General features: G+C 44.4%; 1 protein-coding gene across 1 annotated transcript; it reads right to left on the reverse strand.

Annotated features, from left to right (window-relative positions):
* Positions 1–1202: 1202 nt before the first annotated feature.
* On the reverse strand, positions 1203–25693 carry LOC116673479 (fish-egg lectin). Its single transcript, XM_032505835.1, has 5 exons — positions 25639–25693; positions 3002–3238; positions 2375–2598; positions 2131–2258; positions 1203–1344 (listed from the first exon to the last, which is right to left on the reverse strand). Exons 1-5 carry the CDS (start codon positions 25691–25693, stop codon positions 1203–1205), a joined length of 786 nt encoding a protein of 261 aa, XP_032361726.1.
* Positions 25694–26713: the final 1020 nt, after the last annotated feature.

Here is a 26713-nt window from a genome sequence, read left to right on the forward strand (position 1 = left end):
TTTACTGTATATTTTGAATTTGCGGTATCTCTATCGAGAGTATACAGTATAACTCTGAGACCTGTCGACCAAACCTGAGTCACCTGCAAGCAACCAGCATTGTGGGTGACCTCAGCCTCCCCCTACACAGCTGCTTCACCCCCGCCCCCCAAAGGAATCAGGATCAGTAATTCAATTCAATTTCAATATCTTTAGTCAATCTACACTGTAAGGTTTTGCCTTAGATTTGAATGTATTACTGTATTGCATGTATTGTCATGTGTATATGTATATATATATATATATATATATATATATATATATATATATATATTTATATTACTTATCTTTCTATCTTTTTTATTGTATATATTTCTTATCTTTTTGATTATACTTGTTGAACGTGTCCTAATTTCACCGTTGGTCGGAGAGAAACTTATTTTCAATTTCTCTGTATATCTGGCCCGTATTGCAGAATTGACAATAAGTTGACCTGATGTGACTTGAAGATGCCCTTTCTATTCTGTCAGATGTAGTGTCGTAAGCATTATAGGGACACATGTTAAATCAGACAGAAGAGATGCTATTTTGACTAATCTGGCTCCTTAAATTAATCATTTTTATGATTAATTTTACGTACGTTTTAACTTTTAAAATTACAAGAGAAAGACTTAGGATTGAGAAGGTTTCTCTGTCTCGGGCAACTTTGGCAATTTTTTCGCATTCACAACAGCATAAACACGTTGAATGCAGCATGACAAAAGTAAGACAAAACTGCTTCAATGATCATTTATTAAACAGAAAAGAGTATAAAGTATCACAGGTGGAAGTTTTACATGTATGACATAAAAGGTATATATTTAATGCGTCCACTAAACATTTATAATAAATATACATGTAACTTACAGCATATCAAGACATTTCCGCATAAAACACATTTTTAAGGATTGGTTAGACAGTTTTGTGCATTGATAATTTTCACTTTTACCAAAATAGGTTATAGCCTGATAACCAGGAAATTAATAAATAGTAACAACTTTTACATTGAGTAAAAATAAAATACATCTCATTTATAAATTATGTACTGCCCATTTAAAAATCTAAAAAATTGATAAAACCTTACATAAATGACAGCCCAAATACCACTTAGAGATTCAAGTCTGTGAAAAAAATTAATCATAACATAGATTGTTGCACCCTTAGCAAGTGCCATACCAGTGGCATTAGCTAGTGCACTTCATGACCACGCCAGAGTTGGTAACAGCCCAAAGCGTGCGCAGGTCATAGCTCACATGACGGACTGTCATGGACATTGGGACAGGGACCCATTGTGTGCCTTCCTGAAGCTGACTGGTGATGCCAACTCTGTTGAGAAAGAAGCCGGAGAAATCTATAAAACCATGATCTTAATTTAACCTAATTCTTTTAAAGTTTTTTTTCTGATTTGGTTCCAATTTTGTAAATGTAAAGCACATGTAAAGTTATGATTATACCAAGTGCTGCAAATAGAGGCCACACTTTTAAACTTGAACCTTATATCACAGGTGGAAGTGATAAGTTGGATGGATCATAGAGGGAGTATGCGTGTTAATTTTTTACTCTAAGCAATCTAAAGAAAGAGATGCAATGAGTGGAGGTCAAATTTTCCAAAACAACCTACTCTATACTGTTACACCACCGTCATTTTAACATCATGTTGACTTTTAAAACTTTTAATTTAGTGCACATGCACACAAGATATAATAGTTTTTACAATATTAAAGTATAACTGATGTGATAGTAACAGTTTCTATATTTTGTTTTTCAGGAGTACTATTGTTAATGTTCTTGCTATATGTATCATACATACTGACATACATACATACATGAATACATACATGCACATACACACCTGGACACTTTTGACTGATAATTTAAGGTTAATGTCCTTTTACAGCCAAATCTTCTTATTGTTGTTATTATTATTAACATTACTGTTATTATTGTTATCTCTATACTGTCTTTTTTACTGTATTTCTTGCTAAAATGGATGCTTGAAATTTCAATTTCCTTGCGGGAGTCATCCCAAAAGGAATAATAAAGAGTCTAAGTCTAAGTCTTAGTCTAATGTTGTGGATGATTCAGGTTGTAAAGAAAAAGAGAGCGGCTTACCTTTGGTAGATTTTTCCGTCTTTTGTCACTCCAAAAACACTTCCGTCAGTCCCCACTTCAACCATTTTCATGTATAGCCCTGTCACTTGTGTCCAGCCACAGGTGTTGCAGTTTTCTGGGTTTACGTTCTGTCGGAGGAAGCATACATGGAGTCGTCATGATCAATGAATAAAGGTGTTTCATGTGTCCTAAAAACACAAAGAGTTAAAAGACAAAAGATAAGAATAGTGCTGCAGTATCCAACCTTTGCGACGTAGACCCGATAACTCCTGTCGACTCCCCAGCATCCAAATTTGGTACCACAGCTGTAGTACCTCATCTTCTTTGCTAGGGAGCTCCAGCTCAGAGAGCCCACTCCGCTGTAGGTCAAAGCATTGCAACCACTCAGACAGTAGGTGTTTTGGTTGTTAGGCTGTACTCCCACAATGTGATCATTACCTCCAGCATCCACCTGCTGCAAAGACACACCTGAAGACAGAGAGGTACGGGTAATTTAGTCAGCAAACTGCAGTGGTGGCATTTTACTAAGTATATTTACTCAATTTGTCTACTTAAGTACATATTTGAGGTACCTTACTTGAGTCTTTTCTGTTCATGCCACTCTCTACTTCACAATCTACCCAACAATATACCGGCCTAGAAGTCCGTCTTTTTTTTTTTTTTTTACACTTTTAGCATTCTTTTTGACACTATTTTCATTTCCAGTTTTTATAATGGGAGGATTTTTCTGCATTGAGTACTTTTTCTTAATACTGCACTGATGATATTAAACAGTAAATGAAATAGAAGTAATAATGAAACCCCATACAGACTGAATTTGTTCATGTGGAAGTAAAAATAACTACTGTATGAGGACAACAATAATAGTTACCACTGGAGCATTGAAAGTTGCCAGCTACGAATTTGTAGACCCTGTTTGTGGTGTCACATCCCCAGAGTCCTGCAGGTCCCACTGAGACATGCTTGAATCTGATCGTGCTCAGTCTCTGCCATTGCTCTCCAATCAGGGAATATGCAATATTGAGGTTGTCTCTCGCGACCACATTCCCCAACCCTGCGTCAATCTGTTGAGCATTAAGCAGCTTCGGAGCATAACTGCAGTGCCAGGCTGTGAAGACAAAATTAAGTTGTTGTTGATTTTCTAAAAAATTAGTCATTTATTGTCATTTGCACATTTTCAAAGAAGCAGTCATTGGCTATGACAATCTCAGGCTCAACTTTAACACTACAACACATACAAATACAAAAATATAAATGTGTGATGGACAGTAATTGTAAATTAATTAACAGAATAATTATTTTGATGCTTAATAACAAGTAATACGTACATACAGTACATAATACTATTTATCCCAGTATCCTTTGCACTATGCTCCACATTTAAATAATTTTTATTGAACTCTTCATTGCACTCATGCCTCTATATTGTTTCTGTTTAGAGTATGTATACATTTTGTATATATTAGTGTGTATATTTTGTTTTGGTTGTTTTGTATGTGTAAGCATATTGTGAGCAACGATGCTCCAAAGAAAAATTCCTTGTATGTGTCCTCATACTTGGCAAATAAAGCTGATTCTGATTCTGATATTGGTGCTGTCAGTTAAAGGTGTTATTAACGTCGTTAACGCAAACCCACTGTAACAATGTCAATTTTAAGAATGTTCTTTTTGGCCTAGCAAACTTTGTAGTTTTTTACACATGTGGTTTTTTACACATGTTGTTGCAACAACTAGTAACATTAGAAGAACTACAACACCACACCGGATCTAGCACACTTGTTTGGGCTTGCGAGCCGGCCAAAGAGTAATAGCCTTATGTTTAGTTTTGAGTGGATGGCAATCGCGAGACGCCGAAATGGATGCCATAAAGATAATGAATGGAAAGTTTAGTTTTAAAAGTTACCAAATGGTTCCTTGACAAGACCAATCTGACCGATCTGTGTGTTTTGTTGTTGTGAACTGAGCTGTGAATCATCACAGCATGTTCAGTCTGAAATACCAAGTAATAGTAGGTCTCTGATTTCTATATTTGGGGTTCCTGACCCCTAACTTGCAATTAACTCTACACAAAAAGACATCATAGCTTTCAAATCCTTGCTCCTTATTGTTACATTGGAAGTCTGCAAAATATCCTTCTATTTCCTGGTGGCTCAAAGACATCATGTATTTTTTTTGAATTGAAAAAAATAAATACTTGTTGAGACGATGTACAGTCAAAGCTTTCCATAAATGGTGACCCTTTATTTCCCATTTCATTAATTTAGAAGTACTACCTGATTGAATGTGTGCCTGTTTTTGTTTTACCATTGTTTTGCATTCATAACCAGTAATGTGTGTTAGTTGTGGTGAGCTGGGTGGGGGCGTGGGTGGGGGGGTTGTTCATTGTTTTCTCCTACAATCTTATGTTTTTATTTATGTGTGTATGTATATGCGTGTACATGTGCATATATGTTTAAAAAAAGGATAAATTGTAACTGTGACTGTAAGTATTGTATTGTATATTTCCAGTAAAAATATATTTTTTTTAAAACTAGAAAGAGTGTCTTCTCTTAAAACTTTCTTGCAGTAGAATCGCACAAACATTTTTGAAATTGGTGCTGAAATTTGATAGAAAACTGAGAAAGTAAGCTCTTGTATTTCCTTTCATTTAGAGAGCAAAAAACCTTCAACTACCAGATTGCACTATGCTGTAAAGGATGAATAATTGCTAATAAAGGTGAGTAGCTTGTTGAAGATTTTCATCTAGTTAACTGTCTAGAAAGTACCATTCTATAAAAAAGAAGGTTAAAACCGATTGAGCATATGACCACCTGTAGTTGCTGCACTGTCAAGTAATTCAATCTGACGCTGTGGCTACTTTCCTGGCCTAAATTCAAATTCAGTGCACAGTTAGAGATGCTTTTTACGTCAGTAAGCAACGATTGGTCTCTCCTCGTCTGCTCAGGTGGACCTTGGCAGTGCTGGTTTTGCTGTGTTTAATTCTACTCGGAAATTGGAAACTTAAATAAGGAAAGAAGCAAAAAAGCGGTACGTTAATCCGGCTAGGCAGTACATTTCATTACTGCTAAGACACAATGGCGGACCAAAATTTGGGTCTGACTAAAGACTACATTATGAACTAACTTTTATGTTTTCTATGTGTAGTGCTTTGTGTTATTTCAGCAGTTATTTTTATCACAAATACTAAATAAACAGGTGATGGCAGTATTACCTTTCAAAACTGGTGGCACTGGTCCCCCTGGTTGACATATTTCCCCCGATTGCTGTAGTTTTACTGGTGTCTTTGGATTTTCTGGTTGTTTAGGTGTTAATGGTGTCCCTGGAATGTCTGTTTGCTTAGGTGTCTCTGGATTGTTTGGTTGCTTGGGTGTCTTTGTTGTCTCTGGACTGTCTGGTTGCTTAGGTGTCTTTGGATTTTCTGGCTGCTTAGTTGTCTCTGGATTGTCTGGTATCTTAGGTGTCTCTGGATTATCTGGTTGCTTAGGTGTCTCTGGATTGTCTGGTTGCTTAGGTGTCTTTGGATTGTCTGGTTGCTTAGGTGTCTCTGGACTGTCTGGTTGCTTAGGTGTTACTGGTGTCCCTGGATTGTCTGGTTGCTTAGGTGACTGTGGATTGTCTGGTTGCTTAGGTGTCTCTGGAATGTCTGGTTTCTTAGGTGTCTCTGGATTGTCTGGTTGCTTAGGTGTCTCTGGATTTTCTGGCTGCTTAGGTGTCTCTGGATTGTCTGGTTGCTTAGGTGTCCCTGGATTGTCCGTTGCTTAGGTGAGTCAGGATTGTCTGGTTGCTTAGGTGTCTCTGGATTTTCTGGCTGCTTAGGTGTCTCTGGATTGTCTGGTTTCTTAGGTGTCTCTGGATTGTCTGGTTGCTTAGGTGTCTTTGGATTGTCTGGTTGCTCAGGTGTTACTGATGTCCCTGGATTGTCTGGTTTCTTAGATGTCTCTGGATTGTCTGGTTGCTTAGGTGTCTCTGGATTTTCTGGCTGCTTAGGTGTCTCTGGATTGTCTGGTTGCTTAGGTGTCTCGGGATTGTCTGGTTGCTTAGGTGTATTTGGATTGTCTGGTTGCTTAGGTGTAACTGGTGTCCCTGGATTGTCTGGTTGCTTAGGTGTCTCTGGATTGTCTGGCTGCTTAGGTGTCTCTGGACTGTCTGGTTGCTTAGGTGTTACTGGTGTCTCTGGATTGTCTGGTTGCTTAGGTGTCTCTGGATTGTCTGGTGGCGTAGGTGTCTTTGGAGTTTCTGTTTGCTCAGTTGTCTCTGGATTGTCTGGTTGTCTAGGTGTATTTGGATTGTCTGGTTGCTCAGGTGTCACTGGATTGTCTGGCTGCTTAAGAGTCCCTGGACTGATTGGTTGCTTAGTTGTTACTGGTTTGTCTGGTTGGTTAGGTGTTACTGGTGTCCCTGGATTGTCTGGCTGCTTAGGTGTCTCTGGGTTGTCTGGTTGGTTAGGTGTCCCTGGATTGTCTTGTTGCTTAGGTGTATTTGCATTGTCTGGTTGCTTAGGTGTCTCTGGATTGTCTGGCTGCTCAGGTGTCCCTGGATTGTCCGGTTGCTTAGGTGTCTCTGGATTGTCTGGTTGCTTAGGTGTTACTGGTGTGCCTGGATTGTCTGGTTGCTCAGGTGTTACTGGTGTCACTAGATTGTCTGGTTGCTTAGTTGTCTCTGGATTGTCTGGTTTCTGAGGTGTCTCTGGAATGTCTGGTTGCTTAGGTGTCTTTGGATTTTCTGGCTGCTCAGGTGTCTTTGGATTTTCTGGCTGCTTAGGTGTCTCTGGATTGTCTGGTTGCTTAGGTGTCCCTGGATTGTCTGGTTGCTTAGGTGTCTCTGGATTGTCTGGTTGCTTAGGTGTATTTGGATTGTCTGGTTGCTCAGGTGTTACTGGTGTCCCTGGATTGTCTGGTTGCTTAGGTGTCTCTGGATTGTCTGGTTGCTTAGGTGTCTCTGGATTGTCTGGTTTCTTAGGTGTCTCTGGATTGTCTGGTTGCTTAGGTGTATTTGGATTGTCTGGTTGCTCAGGTGTTACTGGTGTCCCTGGATTGTCTGGTTTCTTAGGTATCTCTGGATTGTCTGGTTGCTTAGGTGTCTCTGGATTTTCTGGCTGCTTAGGTGTCTCTGTATTTTCTGGCTGCTTAGGTGTCTCTGGATTGTCTGGTTGCTTAGGTGTCTCTGGATTGTCTGGTTGCTTAGGTGTCTTTGGATTGTCTGGTTGCTCAGGTGTTACTGGTGTCCCTGGATTGTCTGGTTTCTTAGGTGTCTCTGGATTGTCTGGTTGCTTAGGTGTCTCTGGAATGTCTGGTTGCTTAGGTGTCTTTGGATTTTCTGGCTGCTCGGGTGTGTTTGGATTTTCTGGCTGCTTAGGTGTCTCTGGATTGTCTGGTTGCTTAGGTGTATTTGGATTGTCTGGTTGCTTAGGTGTCCCAGGATTGTCTGGCTGCTTAGGTGTCTCTGGATTGTCTGGTGGATTAGGTGTCCCTGGATTGTCTGGTTGCTTAGGTGTCTCTTGATTGTCTGGTTGCTTAGGTGTATTTGGATTGTCTGGTTGCTCAGGGGTTACTGGTGTCCCTGGATTGTCTGGTTGCTTAGGTGTCTCTGGATTGTCCGGTTGCTTAGGTGTATTTGGATTGTCCGGTTGCTCAGGTGTTACTGGTGTCCCTGGATTGTCTGGTTGCTTAGGTGTCTCTGGATTGTCTGGTTGCTTAGGTGTATTTGGATTGTCTGGTTGCTCAGGGGTTACTGGTGTCCCTGGATTGTCTGGTTGCTTAGGTGTCTCTGGATTGTCTGGTTGCTTAGGTGTCTCTGGATTGTCTGGTTTCTTAGGTGTCTCTGGATTTTCTGGCTGCTTAGGTGTCTCTGGATTGTCTGGTTGCTTAGGTGTCCCTGGATTGTCTGGTTGCTTAGGTGTCTCAGGATTGTCTGGTTGCTTAGGTGTCTCTGGATTTCTGGCTGCTTAGGTGTCTCTGGATTGTCTGGTTGCTTAGGTGTCCCTGGATTGTCTGGTTGCTTAGGTGTCTCTGGATTGTCTGGTTTCTTAGGTGTCTCTGGATTGTCTGGTTGCTTAGGTGTCCCTGGATTGTCTGGTTGCTTAGGTGTCTCTGGATTTTCTGGCCGCTTAGGTGTCTCTGGATTGTCTGGTTGCTTAGGTGTCCCTGGATTGTCTGGTTGCTCAGGTGTTACTGGTGTCCTGGATGGTCTGGTTTCTTAGGTGTCTCTGGATTGTCTGGTTGCTTAGGTGTCTCTGGATTGTCTGGTTGCTTAGGTGTCTCTGTATTTTCTGGCTGCTTAGGTGTCTCTGTATTTTCTGGCTGCTTAGGTGTCTCTGGATTGTCTGGTTGCTTAGGTGTCTCTGGATTGTCTGGTTGCTTAGGTGTCTTTGGATTGTCTGGTTGCTCAGGTGTTACTGGTGTCCCTGGATTGTCTGGTTTCTTAGGTGTCTCTGGATTGTCTGGTTGCTTAGGTGTCTCTGGATTTTCTGGCTGCTTAGGTGTCTCTGGATTGTCTGGTTGCTTAGGTGTCCCTGGATTGTCTGGTTGCTCAGGTGTATTTGGATTGTCTGGTTGCTTAGGTGTCTCTGGATTGTCTGGCTGCTTAGGTGTCCCTGGATTGTCCGGTTGCTTAGGTGTCTCAGGATTGTCTGGCTGCTTAGGTGTCTCTGGACTGTCTGGTTGCTCAGGTGTTACTGGTGTCTCTGGATTGTCTGGTTGCTTAGGTGTCTCTGGATTGTCTGGTTGCGTAGGTGTCTTTGGAGTTTCTGTTTGATCAGGTGTCTCTGGATTGTCTGGTTGTCGAGGTGTATTTGGATTGTCTGGTTGCTTAGGTATCACTGGATTGTCTGGCTGCTTAAGAGTCCCTGGACTGATTGGTTGCTTAGGTGTTACTGGTTTGTCCGGTTGGTTAGGTGTTACTGGTGTCCCTGGATTGTCTGGCTGCTTAGGTGTCTCTGGGTTGTCTGGTTGCTTAGGTGTCCCTGGATTGTCTGGTTGCTTAGGTGTATTTGGATTGTCTGGTTGCTTAGGTGTCTCTGGATTGTCTGGCTGCTTAGGTGTCCCTGGATTGTCCGGTTGCTTAGGTGTCTCTGGATTGTCTGGTTGCTTAGGTGTTACTGGTGTGCCTGGATTGTCTGGTTGCTCAGGTGTTACTGATGTCACTAGATTGTCTGGTTGCTTAGTTGTCTCTGGATTGTCTGGTTTCTGAGGTGTCTCTGGAATGTCTTGTTGCTTAGGTGTCTTTGGATTTTCTGGCTGCTCAGGTGTCTTTGGATTTTCTGGCTGCTTAGGTGTCTCTGGATTGTCTGGTGGATTAGGTGTCCCTGGATTTTCTGGTTGCTTAGGTGTCTCTTGATTGTCTGGTTGCTTAGGTGTATTTGGATTGTCTGGTTGCTCAGGGGTTACTGGTGTCCCTGGATTGTCTGGTTGCTTAGGTGTCTCTGGATTGTCCGGTTGCTTAGGTGTCTCTGGATTGTCTGGTTGCTTAGGTGTATTTGGATTGTCTGGTTGCTCAGGGTTACTGGTGTCCCTGGATTGTCTGGTTGCTTAGGTGTCTCTGGATTGTCTGGTTGCTTAGGTGTCTCTGGATTGTCTGGTTTCTTAGGTGTCTCTGGATTTTCTGGCTGCTTAGGTGTCTCTGGATTGTCTGGTTGCTTAGGTGTCCCTGGATTGTCTGGTTGCTTAGGTGTATTTGGATTGTCTGGTTGCTTAGGTGTCTCTGGATTGTCTGGCTGCTTAGGTGTCCCTGGATTGTCCGGTTGCTTAGGTGTCTCAGGATTGTCTGGTTGCTTAGGTGTCTCTGGATTTTCTGGCTGCTTAGGTGTCTCTGGATTGTCTGGTTTCTTAGGTGTCTCTGGATTGTCTGGTTGCTTAGGTGTCCCTGGATTGTCTGGTTGCTTAGGTGTCTCTGGATTTTCTGGCCGCTTAGGTGTCTCTGGATTGTCTGGTTGCTTAGGTGTCTCTGGATTGTCTGGTTGCTTAGGTGTCTTTGGATTGTCTGGTTGCTCAGGTGTTACTGGTGTCCCTGGATTGTCTGGTTGCTTAGGTGTATTTGGATTGTCTGGTTGCTTAGGTGTCTCTGGATTGTCTGGCTGCTTAGGTGTCCCTGGATTGTCCGGTTGCTTAGGTGTCTCAGGATTGTCTGGTTGCTTAGGTGTCTCTGGATTTTCTGGCTGCTTAGGTGTCTCTGGATTGTCTGGTTGCTTAGGTGTCTCTGGATTGTCTGGTTGCTTAGGTGTCTTTGGATTGTCTGGTTGCTCAGGTGTTACTGGTGTCCCTGGATTGTCTGGTTGCTTAGGTGTATTTGGATTGTCTGGTTGCTTAGGTGTCTCTGGATTGTCTGGCTGCTTAGGTGTCCCTGGATTGTCCGGTTGCTTAGGTGTCTCTGGATTGTCTGGTTGCTTAGGTGTCTCTGGATTGTCTGGTTGCTTAGGTGTCTTTGGATTGTCTGGTTGCTCAGGTGTTACTGGTGTCCCTGGATTGTCTGGTTGCTTAGGTGTATGGATTGTCTGGTTGCTTAGGTGTATCTGGATTGTCTGGTTGCTTAGGTGTCCTGGATTGTCTGGTTGCTTAGGTGTCTCTGGATTGTCTGGTTGCTTAGGTGTCTCTGGATTGTCTGGTTGCTTAGGTGTCTCTGGATTTTCTGGCTGCTTAGGTGTCTCTGGATTGTCTGGTTGCTTAGGTGTCTCTGGATTGTCTGGTTGCTTAGGTGTCTTTGGATTGTCTGGTTGCTCAGGTGTTACTGGTGTCCCTGGATTGTCTGGTTGCTTAGGTGTATTTGGATTGTCTGGTTGCTTAGGTGTCTCTGGATTGTCTGGCTGCTTAGGTGTCCCTGGATTGTCCGGTTGCTTAGGTGTCTCAGGATTGTCTGGTTGCTTAGGTGTCTCTGGATTTTCTGGCTGCTTAGGTGTCTCTGGATTGTCTGGTTGCTTAGGTGTCTCTGGATTGTCTGGTTGCTTAGGTGTCTTTGGATTGTCTGGTTGCTCAGGTGTTACTGGTGTCCCTGGATTGTCTGGTTGCTTAGGTGTATTTGGATTGTCTGGTTGCTTAGGTGTCTCTGGATTGTCTGGCTGCTTAGGTGTCCCTGGATTGTCCGGTTGCTTAGGTGTCTCAGGATTGTCTGGTTGCTTAGGTGTCTCTGGATTTTCTGGCTGCTTAGGTGTCTCTGGATTGTCTGGTTGCTTAGGTGTCTCTGGATTGTCTGGTTGCTTAGGTGTCTTTGGATTGTCTGGTTGCTCAGGTGTTACTGGTGTCCCTGGATTGTCTGGTTGCTTAGGTGTATTTGGATTGTCTGGTTGCTTAGGTGTCTCTGGATTGTCTGGCTGCTTAGGTGTCCCTGGATTGTCCGGTTGCTTAGGTGTCTCAGGATTGTCTGGTTGCTTAGGTGTCTCTGGATTTTCTGGCTGCTTAGGTGTCTCTGGATTGTCTGGTTGCTTAGGTGTCTCTGGATTGTCTGGTTGCTTAGGTGTCTTTGGATTGTCTGGTTGCTCAGGTGTTACTGGTGTCCCTGGATTGTCTGGTTGCTTAGGTGTATTTGGATTGTCTGGTTGCTTAGGTGTCTCTGGATTGTCTGGCTGCTTAGGTGTCCCTGGATTGTCCGGTTGCTTAGGTGTCTCAGGATTGTCTGGTTGCTTAGGTGTCTCTGGATTTTCTGGCTGCTTAGGTGTCTCTGGATTGTCTGGTTGCTTAGGTGTCTCTGGATTGTCTGGTTGCTTAGGTGTCTTTGGATTGTCTGGTTGCTCAGGTGTTACTGGTGTCCCTGGATTGTCTGGTTGCTTAGGTGTATTTGGATTGTCTGGTTGCTTAGGTGTCTCTGGATTGTCTGGCTGCTTAGGTGTCCCTGGATTGTCTGGTTGCTTAGGTGTCTCAGGATTGTCTGGTTGCTTAGGTGTCTCTGGATTTTCTGGCTGCTTAGGTGTCTCTGGATTGTCTGGTTGCTTAGGTGTCTCTGGATTGTCTGGTTGCTTAGGTGTCTTTGGATTGTCTGGTTGCTCAGGTGTTACTGGTGTCCCTGGATTGTCTGGTTGCTTAGGTGTATTTGGATTGTCTGGTTGCTTAGGTGTCTCTGGATTGTCTGGCTGCTTAGGTGTCCCTGGATTGTCCGGTTGCTTAGGTGTCTCAGGATTGTCTGGTTGCTTAGGTGTCTCTGGATTTTCTGGCTGCTTAGGTGTCTCTGGATTGTCTGGTTGCTTAGGTGTCTCTGGATTGTCTGGTTGCTTAGGTGTCTTTGGATTGTCTGGTTGCTCAGGTGTTACTGGTGTCCCTGGATTGTCTGGTTGCTTAGGTGTATTTGGATTGTCTGGTTGCTTAGGTGTCTCTGGATTGTCTGGCTGCTTAGGTGTCCCTGGATTGTCCGGTTGCTTAGGTGTCTCAGGATTGTCTGGTTGCTTAGGTGTCTCTGGATTTTCTGGCTGCTTAGGTGTCTCTGGATTGTCTGGTTGCTTAGGTGTCTCTGGATTGTCTGGTTGCTTAGGTGTCTTTGGATTGTCTGGTTGCTCAGGTGTTACTGGTGTCCCTGGATTGTCTGGTTGCTTAGGTGTATTTGGATTGTCTGGTTGCTTAGGTGTCTCTGGATTGTCTGGCTGCTTAGGTGTCCCTGGATTGTCCGGTTGCTTAGGTGTCTCAGGATTGTCTGGTTGCTTAGGTGTCTCTGGATTTTCTGGCTGCTTAGGTGTCTCTGGATTGTCTGGTTGCTTAGGTGTCTCTGGATTGTCTGGTTGCTTAGGTGTCTTTGGATTGTCTGGTTGCTCAGGTGTTACTGGTGTCCCTGGATTGTCTGGTTGCTTAGGTGTATTTGGATTGTCTGGTTGCTTAGGTGTCTCTGGATTGTCTGGCTGCTTAGGTGTCCCTGGATTGTCCGGTTGCTTAGGTGTCTCAGGATTGTCTGGTTGCTTAGGTGTCTCTGGATTTTCTGGCTGCTTAGGTGTCTCTGGATTGTCTGGTTGCTTAGGTGTCTCTGGATTGTCTGGTTGCTTAGGTGTCTTTGGATTGTCTGGTTGCTCAGGTGTTACTGGTGTCCCTGGATTGTCTGGTTGCTTAGGTGTATTTGGATTGTCTGGTTGCTTAGGTGTCTCTGGATTGTCTGGCTGCTTAGGTGTCCCTGGATTGTCCGGTTGCTTAGGTGTCTCAGGATTGTCTGGTTGCTTAGGTGTCTCTGGATTTTCTGGCTGCTTAGGTGTCTCTGGATTGTCTGGTTGCTTAGGTGTCTCTGGATTGTCTGGTTGCTTAGGTGTCTTTGGATTGTCTGGTTGCTCAGGTGTTACTGGTGTCCCTGGATTGTCTGGTTGCTTAGGTGTATTTGGATTGTCTGGTTGCTTAGGTGTCTCTGGATTGTCTGGCTGCTTAGGTGTCCCTGGATTGTCCGGTTGCTTAGGTGTCTCAGGATTGTCTGGTTGCTTAGGTGTCTCTGGATTTTCTGGCTGCTTAGGTGTCTCTGGATTGTCTGGTTGCTTAGGTGTCTCTGGATTGTCTGGTTGCTTAGGTGTCTTTGGATTGTCTGGTTGCTCAGGTGTTACTGGTGTCCCTGGATTGTCTGGTTGCTTAGGTGTATTTGGATTGTCTGGTTGCTTAGGTGTCTCTGGATTGTCTGGCTGCTTAGGTGTCCCTGGATTGTCCGGTTGCTTAGGTGTCTCAGGATTGTCTGGTTGCTTAGGTGTCTCTGGATTTTCTGGCTGCTTAGGTGTCTCTGGATTGTCTGGTTGCTTAGGTGTCTCTGGATTGTCTGGTTGCTTAGGTGTCTTTGGATTGTCTGGTTGCTCAGGTGTTACTGGTGTCCCTGGATTGTCTGGTTGCTTAGGTGTATTTGGATTGTCTGGTTGCTTAGGTGTCTCTGGATTGTCTGGCTGCTTAGGTGTCCCTGGATTGTCCGGTTGCTTAGGTGTCTCAGGATTGTCTGGTTGCTTAGGTGTCTCTGGATTTTCTGGCTGCTTAGGTGTCTCTGGATTGTCTGGTTGCTTAGGTGTCTCTGGATTGTCTGGTTGCTTAGGTGTCTTTGGATTGTCTGGTTGCTCAGGTGTTACTGGTGTCCCTGGATTGTCTGGTTGCTTAGGTGTATTTGGATTGTCTGGTTGCTTAGGTGTCTCTGGATTGTCTGGCTGCTTAGGTGTCCCTGGATTGTCCGGTTGCTTAGGTGTCTCAGGATTGTCTGGTTGCTTAGGTGTCTCTGGATTTTCTGGCTGCTTAGGTGTCTCTGGATTGTCTGGTTGCTTAGGTGTCTCTGGATTGTCTGGTTGCTTAGGTGTCTTTGGATTGTCTGGTTGCTCAGGTGTTACTGGTGTCCCTGGATTGTCTGGTTGCTTAGGTGTATTTGGATTGTCTGGTTGCTTAGGTGTCTCTGGATTGTCTGGCTGCTTAGGTGTCCCTGGATTGTCCGGTTGCTTAGGTGTCTCAGGATTGTCTGGTTGCTTAGGTGTCTCTGGATTTTCTGGCTGCTTAGGTGTCTCTGGATTGTCTGGTTGCTTAGGTGTCTCTGGATTGTCTGGTTGCTTAGGTGTCTTTGGATTGTCTGGTTGCTCAGGTGTTACTGGTGTCCCTGGATTGTCTGGTTGCTTAGGTGTATTTGGATTGTCTGGTTGCTTAGGTGTCTCTGGATTGTCTGGCTGCTTAGGTGTCCCTGGATTGTCCGGTTGCTTAGGTGTCTCAGGATTGTCTGGTTGCTTAGGTGTCTCTGGATTTTCTGGCTGCTTAGGTGTCTCTGGATTGTCTGGTTGCTTAGGTGTCTCTGGATTGTCTGGTTGCTTAGGTGTCTTTGGATTGTCTGGTTGCTCAGGTGTTACTGGTGTCTCTGGATTGTCTGGCTGCTTAGGTGTCCCTGGATTGTCCGGTTGCTTAGGTGTCTCAGGATTGTCTGGTTGCTTAGGTGTCTCTGGATTTTCTGGCTGCTTAGGTGTCTCTGGATTGTCTGGTTTCTTAGGTGTCTCTGGATTGTCTGGTTGCTTAGGTGTCTTTGGATTGTCTGGTTGCTCAGGTGTTACTGGTGTCCCTGGATTGTCTGGTTGCTTAGGTGTATTTGGATTGTCTGGTTGCTTAGGTGTCTCTGGATTGTCTGGCTGCTTAGGTGTCCCTGGATTGTCCGGTTGCTTAGGTGTCTCAGGATTGTCTGGTTGCTTAGGTGTCTCTGGATTTTCTGGCTGCTTAGGTGTCTCTGGATTGTCTGGTTGCTTAGGTGTCTCTGGATTGTCTGGTTGCTTAGGTGTCTTTGGATTGTCTGGTTGCTCAGGTGTTACTGGTGTCCCTGGATTGTCTGGTTGCTTAGGTGTATTTGGATTGTCTGGTTGCTTAGGTGTCTCTGGATTGTCTGGCTGCTTAGGTGTCCCTGGATTGTCCGGTTGCTTAGGTGTCTCAGGATTGTCTGGTTGCTTAGGTGTCTCTGGATTTTCTGGCTGCTTAGGTGTCTCTGGATTGTCTGGTTGCTTAGGTGTCTCTGGATTGTCTGGTTGCTTAGGTGTCTTTGGATTGTCTGGTTGCTCAGGTGTTACTGGTGTCCCTGGATTGTCTGGTTGCTTAGGTGTATTTGGATTGTCTGGTTGCTTAGGTGTCTCTGGATTGTCTGGCTGCTTAGGTGTCCCTGGATTGTCCGGTTGCTTAGGTGTCTCAGGATTGTCTGGTTGCTTAGGTGTCTCTGGATTTTCTGGCTGCTTAGGTGTCTCTGGATTGTCTGGTTGCTTAGGTGTCTCTGGATTGTCTGGTTGCTTAGGTGTCTTTGGATTGTCTGGTTGCTCAGGTGTTACTGGTGTCCCTGGATTGTCTGGTTGCTTAGGTGTATTTGGATTGTCTGGTTGCTTAGGTGTCTCTGGATTGTCTGGCTGCTTAGGTGTCCCTGGATTGTCCGGTTGCTTAGGTGTCTCAGGATTGTCTGGTTGCTTAGGTGTCTCTGGATTTTCTGGCTGCTTAGGTGTCTCTGGATTGTCTGGTTGCTTAGGTGTCTCTGGATTGTCTGGTTGCTTAGGTGTCTTTGGATTGTCTGGTTGCTCAGGTGTTACTGGTGTCCCTGGATTGTCTGGTTGCTTAGGTGTATTTGGATTGTCTGGTTGCTTAGGTGTCTCTGGATTGTCTGGCTGCTTAGGTGTCCCTGGATTGTCCGGTTGCTTAGGTGTCTCAGGATTGTCTGGTTGCTTAGGTGTCTCTGGATTTTCTGGCTGCTTAGGTGTCTCTGGATTGTCTGGTTGCTTAGGTGTCTCTGGATTGTCTGGTTGCTTAGGTGTCTTTGGATTGTCTGGTTGCTCAGGTGTTACTGGTGTCCCTGGATTGTCTGGTTGCTTAGGTGTATTTGGATTGTCTGGTTGCTTAGGTGTCTCTGGATTGTCTGGCTGCTTAGGTGTCCCTGGATTGTCCGGTTGCTTAGGTGTCTCAGGATTGTCTGGTTGCTTAGGTGTCTCTGGATTTTCTGGCTGCTTAGGTGTCTCTGGATTGTCTGGTTGCTTAGGTGTCTCTGGATTGTCTGGTTGCTTAGGTGTCTTTGGATTGTCTGGTTGCTCAGGTGTTACTGGTGTCCCTGGATTGTCTGGTTGCTTAGGTGTATTTGGATTGTCTGGTTGCTTAGGTGTCTCTGGATTGTCTGGCTGCTTAGGTGTCCCTGGATTGTCCGGTTGCTTAGGTGTCTCAGGATTGTCTGGTTGCTTAGGTGTCTCTGGATTTTCTGGCTGCTTAGGTGTCTCTGGATTGTCTGGTTGCTTAGGTGTCTCTGGATTGTCTGGTTGCTTAGGTGTCTTTGGATTGTCTGGTTGCTCAGGTGTTACTGGTGTCCCTGGATTGTCTGGTTGCTTAGGTGTATTTGGATTGTCTGGTTGCTTAGGTGTCTCTGGATTGTCTGGCTGCTTAGGTGTCCCTGGATTGTCCGGTTGCTTAGGTGTCTCAGGATTGTCTGGTTGCTTAGGTGTCTCTGGATTTTCTGGCTGCTTAGGTGTCTCTGGATTGTCTGGTTGCTTAGGTGTCTCTGGATTGTCTGGTTGCTTAGGTGTCTTTGGATTGTCTGGTTGCTCAGGTGTTACTGGTGTCCCTGGATTGTCTGGTTGCTTAGGTGTATTTGGATTGTCTGGTTGCTTAGGTGTCTCTGGATTGTCTGGCTGCTTAGGTGTCCCTGGATTGTCCGGTTGCTTAGGTGTCTCAGGATTGTCTGGTTGCTTAGGTGTCTCTGGATTTTCTGGCTGCTTAGGTGTCTCTGGATTGTCTGGTTGCTTAGGTGTCTCTGGATTGTCTGGTTGCTTAGGTGTCTTTGGATTGTCTGGTTGCTCAGGTGTTACTGGTGTCCCTGGATTGTCTGGTTGCTTAGGTGTATTTGGATTGTCTGGTTGCTTAGGTGTCTCTGGATTGTCTGGCTGCTTAGGTGTCCCTGGATTGTCCGGTTGCTTAGGTGTCTCAGGATTGTCTGGTTGCTTAGGTGTCTCTGGATTTTCTGGCTGCTTAGGTGTCTCTGGATTGTCTGGTTGCTTAGGTGTCTCTGGATTGTCTGGTTGCTTAGGTGTCTTTGGATTGTCTGGTTGCTCAGGTGTTACTGGTGTCCCTGGATTGTCTGGTTGCTTAGGTGTATTTGGATTGTCTGGTTGCTTAGGTGTCTCTGGATTGTCTGGCTGCTTAGGTGTCCCTGGATTGTCCGGTTGCTTAGGTGTCTCAGGATTGTCTGGTTGCTTAGGTGTCTCTGGATTTTCTGGCTGCTTAGGTGTCTCTGGATTGTCTGGTTGCTTAGGTGTCTCTGGATTGTCTGGTTGCTTAGGTGTCTTTGGATTGTCTGGTTGCTCAGGTGTTACTGGTGTCCCTGGATTGTCTGGTTGCTTAGGTGTATTTGGATTGTCTGGTTGCTTAGGTGTCTCTGGATTGTCTGGCTGCTTAGGTGTCCCTGGATTGTCCGGTTGCTTAGGTGTCTCAGGATTGTCTGGTTGCTTAGGTGTCTCTGGATTTTCTGGCTGCTTAGGTGTCTCTGGATTGTCTGGTTGCTTAGGTGTCTCTGGATTGTCTGGTTGCTTAGGTGTCTTTGGATTGTCTGGTTGCTCAGGTGTTACTGGTGTCCCTGGATTGTCTGGTTGCTTAGGTGTATTTGGATTGTCTGGTTGCTTAGGTGTCTCTGGATTGTCTGGCTGCTTAGGTGTCCCTGGATTGTCCGGTTGCTTAGGTGTCTCAGGATTGTCTGGTTGCTTAGGTGTCTCTGGATTTTCTGGCTGCTTAGGTGTCTCTGGATTGTCTGGTTGCTTAGGTGTCTCTGGATTGTCTGGTTGCTTAGGTGTCTTTGGATTGTCTGGTTGCTCAGGTGTTACTGGTGTCCCTGGATTGTCTGGTTGCTTAGGTGTATTTGGATTGTCTGGTTGCTTAGGTGTCTCTGGATTGTCTGGCTGCTTAGGTGTCCCTGGATTGTCCGGTTGCTTAGGTGTCTCAGGATTGTCTGGTTGCTTAGGTGTCTCTGGATTTTCTGGCTGCTTAGGTGTCTCTGGATTGTCTGGTTGCTTAGGTGTCTCTGGATTGTCTGGTTGCTTAGGTGTCTTTGGATTGTCTGGTTGCTCAGGTGTTACTGGTGTCCCTGGATTGTCTGGTTGCTTAGGTGTATTTGGATTGTCTGGTTGCTTAGGTGTCTCTGGATTGTCTGGCTGCTTAGGTGTCCCTGGATTGTCCGGTTGCTTAGGTGTCTCAGGATTGTCTGGTTGCTTAGGTGTCTCTGGATTTTCTGGCTGCTTAGGTGTCTCTGGATTGTCTGGTTGCTTAGGTGTCTCTGGATTGTCTGGTTGCTTAGGTGTCTTTGGATTGTCTGGTTGCTCAGGTGTTACTGGTGTCCCTGGATTGTCTGGTTGCTTAGGTGTATTTGGATTGTCTGGTTGCTTAGGTGTCTCTGGATTGTCTGGCTGCTTAGGTGTCCCTGGATTGTCCGGTTGCTTAGGTGTCTCAGGATTGTCTGGTTGCTTAGGTGTCTCTGGATTTTCTGGCTGCTTAGGTGTCTCTGGATTGTCTGGTTGCTTAGGTGTCTCTGGATTGTCTGGTTGCTTAGGTGTCTTTGGATTGTCTGGTTGCTCAGGTGTTACTGGTGTCCCTGGATTGTCTGGTTGCTTAGGTGTATTTGGATTGTCTGGTTGCTTAGGTGTCTCTGGATTGTCTGGCTGCTTAGGTGTCCCTGGATTGTCCGTTGCTTAGGTGTCTCAGGATTGTCTGGTTGCTTAGGTGTCTCTGGATTTTCTGGCTGCTTAGGTGTCTCTGGATTGTCTGGTTGCTTAGGTGTCTCTGGATTGTCTGGTTGCTTAGGTGTCTTTGGATTGTCTGGTTGCTCAGGTGTTACTGGTGTCCCTGGATTGTCTGGTTGCTTAGGTGTATTTGGATTGTCTGGTTGCTTAGGTGTCTCTGGATTGTCTGGCTGCTTAGGTGTCCCTGGATTGTCCGGTTGCTTAGGTGTCTCAGGATTGTCTGGTTGCTTAGGTGTCTCTGGATTTTCTGGCTGCTTAGGTGTCTCTGGATTGTCTGGTTGCTTAGGTGTCTCTGGATTGTCTGGTTGCTTAGGTGTCTTTGGATTGTCTGGTTGCTCAGGTGTTACTGGTGTCCCTGGATTGTCTGGTTGCTTAGGTGTATTTGGATTGTCTGGTTGCTTAGGTGTCTCTGGATTGTCTGGCTGCTTAGGTGTCCCTGGATTGTCCGGTTGCTTAGGTGTCTCAGGATTGTCTGGTTGCTTAGGTGTCTCTGGATTTTCTGGCTGCTTAGGTGTCTCTGGATTGTCTGGTTGCTTAGGTGTCTCTGGATTGTCTGGTTGCTTAGGTGTCTTTGGATTGTCTGGTTGCTCAGGTGTTACTGGTGTCCCTGGATTGTCTGGTTGCTTAGGTGTATTTGGATTGTCTGGTTGCTTAGGTGTCTCTGGATTGTCTGGCTGCTTAGGTGTCCCTGGATTGTCCGGTTGCTTAGGTGTCTCAGGATTGTCTGGTTGCTTAGGTGTCTCTGGATTTTCTGGCTGCTTAGGTGTCTCTGGATTGTCTGGTTGCTTAGGTGTCTCTGGATTGTCTGGTTGCTTAGGTGTCTTTGGATTGTCTGGTTGCTCAGGTGTTACTGGTGTCCCTGGATTGTCTGGTTGCTTAGGTGTATTTGGATTGTCTGGTTGCTTAGGTGTCTCTGGATTGTCTGGCTGCTTAGGTGTCCCTGGATTGTCCGGTTGCTTAGGTGTCTCAGGATTGTCTGGTTGCTTAGGTGTCTCTGGATTTTCTGGCTGCTTAGGTGTCTCTGGATTGTCTGGTTGCTTAGGTGTCTCTGGATTGTCTGGTTGCTTAGGTGTCTTTGGATTGTCTGGTTGCTCAGGTGTTACTGGTGTCCCTGGATTGTCTGGTTGCTTAGGTGTATTTGGATTGTCTGGTTGCTTAGGTGTCTCTGGATTGTCTGGCTGCTTAGGTGTCCCTGGATTGTCCGGTTGCTTAGGTGTCTCAGGATTGTCTGGTTGCTTAGGTGTCTCTGGATTTTCTGGCTGCTTAGGTGTCTCTGGATTGTCTGGTTGCTTAGGTGTCTCTGGATTGTCTGGTTTCTTAGGTGTCTCTGGATTTTCTGGTTGGTTAGGTGTCTCTGGATTTTCTGGCTGCTTAGGTGTCTCTGGATTGTCTGGTTGCTTAGGTGTCCCTGGATTGTCTGGTTGCTTGGGTGTATTTGGATTGTCTGGTGGCTTAGGTGTCTCTGGATTGTCTGGCTGCTTAGGTGTCCCTGGATTGTCCGGTTGCTTAGGTGTCTCAAGATTGTCTGGTTGCTTAGGTGTCTCTGGATTTTCTGGCTGCTTATGTGTCTCTGGATTGTCTGGTTGCTTAGGTGTATTTGAATTGTCTGGTTGCTTGAGTGTCCTTGGTTTGTCTGGTTGCTCAGGTGTTACTGGTGTCTCTGGATTGTCTGGCTGCCTAGGTGTCTCTGGACCGTCTGGCTGCTTAGGTGTTACTGGTGTCCCTGGATCGTCTGGTTGCTTAGGTGTCTCTGGATTGTCTGGTTGCGTAGGTGTCTTTGGAGTTTCTGTTTGCTTAGGTGTCTCTGGATTGTCTGGTTGCTTAGGTGTCTCTGGATTGTCTGGTTGCTTAGGTGTCTTTGGATTTTCCGTTTGCTCAGGTGTCTCTGGATTGTCTGGCTGCTTAGGTGTCTCTGGATTGTCTGGTTGCTTAGGTGTTACTGGTGTCCCTGGATTGTCTGGTTGCTTAGGTGTCTCTGGATTGTCTGGTTGCTTAGGTGTATTTGGATTGTCTGGTTGCTCAGGTGTTACTGGTGTCCCTGGATTGTCTGGTTGCTTAGGTGACTCTTGATTGTCTGGTTGCTTAGGTGTCTCTAGATTGTCTGGTTTCTTAGGTGTTTCTGGATTGTCTGGTTGCTTAGGTGTCCCTGGATTGTCTGGTTGCTTAGGTGTATTTGGATTGTCTAGTTGCTTAGGTGTCTCTGGATTGTCTGGCTGCTTAGGTGTCCCTGGATTGTCCGGTTGCTTAGGTGTCTCAGGATTGTCTGGTTGCTTAGGTGTCTCTGGATTTTCTGGCTGCTTAGGTGTCTCTGGATTGTCTGGTTGCTTAGGTGTCGCTGGATTGTCTGGTTGCTCAGGTGTCTCTGGATTGTGTGGCAGCTTAGGTGTCTCTGGATTGTCTGGTTGCTTTGGTCTTACTGGTGTCCCTGGATTGTCTGGTTGCTTAGGTGTCTCTGGATTGTCTGGTTGCGTAGGTGTCTTTGGAGTTTCTGGTTGCTTAGGTGTATCTGGATTGTCTGGTTGCTTAGGTGTATTTGGATTGTCTGGTTGCTCAGGTGTCTCTGGATTGTCTGGCTGCTTAAGTGTCCCTGGACTGTCTGGTTGCTTAGGTGTTACTGGTTTGTCTGGTTGGTTAGGTGTTACTGGTGTCCGTGGATTGTCTTGTTGCTTAGGTGTTACTGGTTTGTCTGGTTGGTTAGGTGTTACAGTTGTGCCTGGATTGTCCGGTTGCTTAGGTGTCTCTGGATTGTCTGGTTGTTCAGGTGTTACTGGTGTCCGTGGATTGTCTGGCTGCTTAGGTGTCCCTGGATTGTCTGGTTGCTTAGGTGTCTCCGGATTGTCTGGCTGCTCAGGTGTCCCTGGAATGTCTGGTTGCTTAGGTGTTACTGGTGTACCTGGATTGTCCGGTTGCTTAGGTGTCTCTGGATTGTCTGGTTGCTTAGGTGTCTCTGGATTTTCTGGTTGCTTAGGTGTGTTTGGATTTTCTGGCTGCTTAGGTGTCTTTGGATTTTCTGGCTGCTTAGGTGTCTCTGGATTTTCTGGTGGCTTAGGTGTCCCTGGATTGTCTGGTTGCTTAGGTGTCTCTGGATTGTCTGGTTGCTTAGGTGTCTTTGGATTGTCTGGTTGCTCAGGTGTTACTGGTGTCCCTGGATTGTCTGGTTGCTTAGGTGTTACTGTTGTCCCTGGATTGTCTGGTTGCTTAGTTGTCTCTGGATTGTCTGGCTGCTCAATTGTCTCTGGATTTTCTGGCTGCTTAGGTGTCTCTGGATTGCCTGGTGGCTTAGGTGTCCCTGGATTGTCTGGTTGCTTAGGTGTCTCTGGATTGTATGGTTGCGTAGGTGTCTTTTGATTTTCTGGCTGCTCAGTTGTGTTTGGATTTTCTGGCTGCTTAGTTGTCTCTGGATTGTCTGGTTGCTTAGGTGTCTCTGGATTTTCTGGTTGCTTAGGTGTCTTTGGATTTTCTGGCTGCTTAGTTGTCTCTGGATTGTCTGGTTGCTTAGGTGTCTCTGGATTGTCTGGTTGCTTAGGTGTCTCTGGATTGTCTGGTTTCTTAGTTGTCTCTGGATTGTCTGGTTGCTTAGGTGTCTCTGGATTTTTGGGCTGCTTAGGTGTCTCGGGATTGTCTGGTTGCTTAGGTGTCTCTGGACTGTCTGGTTGCTTAGGTGTATTTGGATTGTCTGGTTGCTTAGGTGTGTTTGGATTGTCTGGTTGCTTAGGTGTTACTGGTGTCTTTGGTTTGTCTGGTTGCTTATTCGTCTCTGGATTGTTTGATTTCTTAGTTGTCTTTGGATTGTCTGGTTGCTTAGGTGTTGCTGGTGTCTCTGGATTTTTTGGTTGCTTAGGCGTTACTGGGCCTTTTGTTTGCTCAGGTTTTACTGGTGTCTTTAGATTTTCTTGTTGCTTAGGTGTTACTGGGCATTTTGTTTGTTCAGGTTTTATTTGTGTCTTTGGAATTTCTGGTTGCTTAGGTGTTACTGGGCCTTTTGTTTGTTCAGGTTTTACTGTTGGCTTTGGATATTCTGGTCTCTTAGGTGGTACTGGTCCCTGTGTTTGGTTAGGTTTTATTGGTGTCTTTCTATTTTCTGGTTGCTTAGGTGTTAATAGTCCCTCTGGTTTCCCAGGTTTTTCTTGTCTCCCTGATTTGTTTTGTCCTTCTGGTTGCCCAGGTTTCCCTGGTACTTTCATTCCCTTATTTGTTTTTGTTCTTTCTGGCCCCTGTGGTTGTTTTGGTTGTTTTGGTTGCTCAGGTTTCTCTGGTTTTCCGAGTCCCTGTGGTTCTTTTGTTACCTTAGGTTTATTTTGTTTTTCTGTTTTGTCTTGCTGCTTTGGAAGTTTTGATTGTTCATTTCTACCTAATTTTTTGGGTTGTTTTGGTTGTTCAGGTTTCTCTGATCCCCCTGGTTGCTTTGGTTGTTTTGGCTGCTCAGCTTTCTCTTTTTTTTCTGGTCCCACTGGTTGCTCTGGTTTTTGTTGTTCTGGTTTCTCTGTTTTTTCTGGTTCCCCTGGTTGGTTTGGTTCTTCTGGTTGCCCAGGTTTCCCTGGTTTTACCCGTCCCTTACATGTTTTTGTTTTTTCTTGCCGTTGTGGTTTTTTGGGTTGCTCAGGTTTCTTTTGTTTTTCTGCTCCCTGTGGTTCTTTTGGTCCCTCAGGTTTCTTTGGTTTTTCTGTTCCCTCCGGCTTCTTTGGTTCTTTTGGTTGTTCATTACTTTCTGGTTCCACTGTTTTTTTCGGTTGTTTTGGTTGTTCAGGTTTCTCTGGTCCCTCTGGTTGCTTTGGTTCTTTTGGTTGCTCGGGTTTCTCTGTTTTTTCTGGTCCCTCTGGTTGCTTTGGTTCATTTGGATGCTCAGGTTCCTCTGTTTTTTCTGGTCCCTGTGGTTCTTTCAGTGCTTTTGGTTGCTCAGTTTTCTCTGGTCCCCCTGGTTGCTTTAGCAAATCTAATTGATCCAGTTTCTTTGGTTGCTCAGGTCTTGTTTCCTTTGCTCCCTCTGGTCTCTTTGGCCTCTCTGGTTTCTGGGGTCCGGTTGTGTTTGGTCCTCCTGGTTGTTTTGGTCCGTCTGTTTGCTTTGGTTGCTGTTGTCCCTCCGGTTGCTTTGGTTGCCCTGTTTCCACTCGTACTGGTTGCCCTGTTCCCTCTAACCCAGACTTTTTGTTTGATAGCCCAGGTCCATTTCCTATTTATGTAAGTTGAATATAAATCCACATTAAGATAAGATAAGCTTTTATCGTCTCTTGTAAGATAAATTATTCTTGGGCAGTCGAGATAACAACACATTGCACATCAACACAGTAAACATAAACTAAACCTAAAATCTAAAACATAAGCATACATTATCTCATCCAAATGCATTCAATACACATTTGATAAACCTCACACAATACCCCCCCCACCTTTTTTTTCTATTTACAGAAGAAAGAGAAAGAACCCACAGCACATCCTTCCCCTCAGATTGCACATTTCCCGTTAAATCACGCTGTGATCAATAACTTATATATTGCACAATGCTCGAATGAACAAATGCACAATACAGTATCTCATAAAAAACATTGCACGAGTGCCCTACTAGATCATGGAATGCAGTTTTATTAAATATTAAATAAATGAATAAATACATAAATCAATAAATAAATATATAAATACATGAATAAATACATAAATATTCCTTTGAAATACGTCATAAAATAAACGAGGCAATATATACATAAATAATTAAATAAATACATACATTCATTTAAAAAAGTGAATAAATTACTTTATTTATGGATTTCACAGTTATCTATTCTAGGCCTTCTATGTGTGCATCACCTTTAGAGAGAGGAATCTTTGTTCATATGTCACATTTAATCTTTAATCTTAATCTTATCTCACGGCCAGTGCCTTGCATACAAGAACTGGAAATAACTAGCAAGAGGAATCAATAAATTTGGCATTAGGAAATAAAAGTCCACGGAAATGAACAAATGTGGATTTATGAAATAAAAGTCTCTTGAAATAAATAAATGTGGACTTACAAAATGAAAGTACCATTAAATAATTAAAAATAAAAACCTTTTAATATATTTATTTAACTAATTGATTCATTTTTATATGAATATTTACTTTTATTTTACTATTTATGCATTTTTACTTAATTTATTTATTGCATGATGTATTTCAAAGGCATATTTGTTTATTTATGTATGTATTTAATATTGAATAAAATGGCATTCCATACTAGATATTGCACATCCTACAATCGGTGAGTCCCACAAATATCACCTAGGCTTACTCAGCACATTCAACCATTAAAATAAAAACTATTATCTGATTTCACTTTAAACTGCTTCAACAATTAATTTTGAAAATATAAATGAAATCTGACAGTGACTTACCATTACTGATGGTCAGGGAACACAGCCCCAGCAAGATGACTGTGATAAACTTCATGTTGTCTCTGTGTTTGTTAGTTAGTAGTCAGTAGCACACATTGCGATTTTCCCTATGTACGTGTGCAGCTACTACCATGCATCCTATCTGGTTCGTGTCACTTTTATACCCTAGATCCATGGGTCTGAACCATGTGCTTGATTACAGCCCAACTGGTTATGCAGGTTGCTCAGATAAGCCAGAAGCGTTAATAAAATGTATTTAACATTCAATTATGCACCCAGTTTGACAGCTTTTGTTGTACAACCTCCCATGTTATACTGGCCAAGAAAAAAAGGGGTGGTGACCTTTGGGATGGAAAGGACTGGAAAGAACAAAGCAATTAGAGTGAATTACATGTCTTTTTGTTTTTGTTTGTGGTTACTTTCTAAAGCACAAATTAATACGCCCAAACCTCTGCACAACCCTGTGTGTTGTCAAGACAATAAACATGATGTACTTAATATACCAATATGTTCTCCTTTGATGTTTAATGCACGCTTCCCAACCTAGACTGGTTTATGAACTGATTAATGATCATTTTTAAAAAGTTCTATTAAAAAAATCTGAATTCATTTTTAGACCCTTATCTTAGCTTGATTTAACCGATCTGGGCCTAAGAAAAGACTGCAGCCAGCATAACTGGCTCTATCCAAAGGTGACCAAATCCACCCTTTAGCTCACGTGTCAAACTCAAGGCCTGCGGGCTAAATCCGGCCCCTTGCAAATTCTGATCTGGCCCGCATATAATTTTAGATTCACAATAAATTTTGGCCCGCTTAGATGTGCTCCAGACCAAGAAAACGGGAAACAGGGATTACGAGACACTCAAAGCTGAATTTGCTAAATTCGCCAACTTTGACAATCAGACATCCCCACACAACTGGCCAATGTGCATTTTCAGGCTGTGAAACAGTTTAGCTTGATTTGCTGAACTCTATGATGGTTACTATGATGGTAAAGGAACTTTTTTTTAGGGCTTTATGTCAACCAAACTGTAAGTAAGAAGGCTGCATGATACAAGCAATAACACAATCAAAT

Source organism: Etheostoma spectabile, chromosome 23, assembly GCF_008692095.1.
Source record: "Etheostoma spectabile isolate EspeVRDwgs_2016 chromosome 23, UIUC_Espe_1.0, whole genome shotgun sequence".
Classification (NCBI taxonomy): Eukaryota; Metazoa; Chordata; class Actinopteri; order Perciformes; family Percidae; genus Etheostoma; species Etheostoma spectabile.

Coding starts and splice junctions, on each gene's coding strand:
- LOC116673479 (XM_032505835.1), bottom strand. CDS start 25,693: ATGAAGTTTATCACAGTCATCTTGCTGGGGCTGTGTTCCCTGACCATC. Junction 3,239..25,638: donor TTCCCTGACCATCAGTAATG/GTAAGTCACTGT, acceptor TTGTCTTCACAG/CCTGGCACTGCAGTTATGCT. Junction 1,345..2,130: donor GACGGAAAAATCTACCAAAG/GTAAGCCGCTCT, acceptor CTTTCTCAACAG/AGTTGGCATCACCAGTCAGC.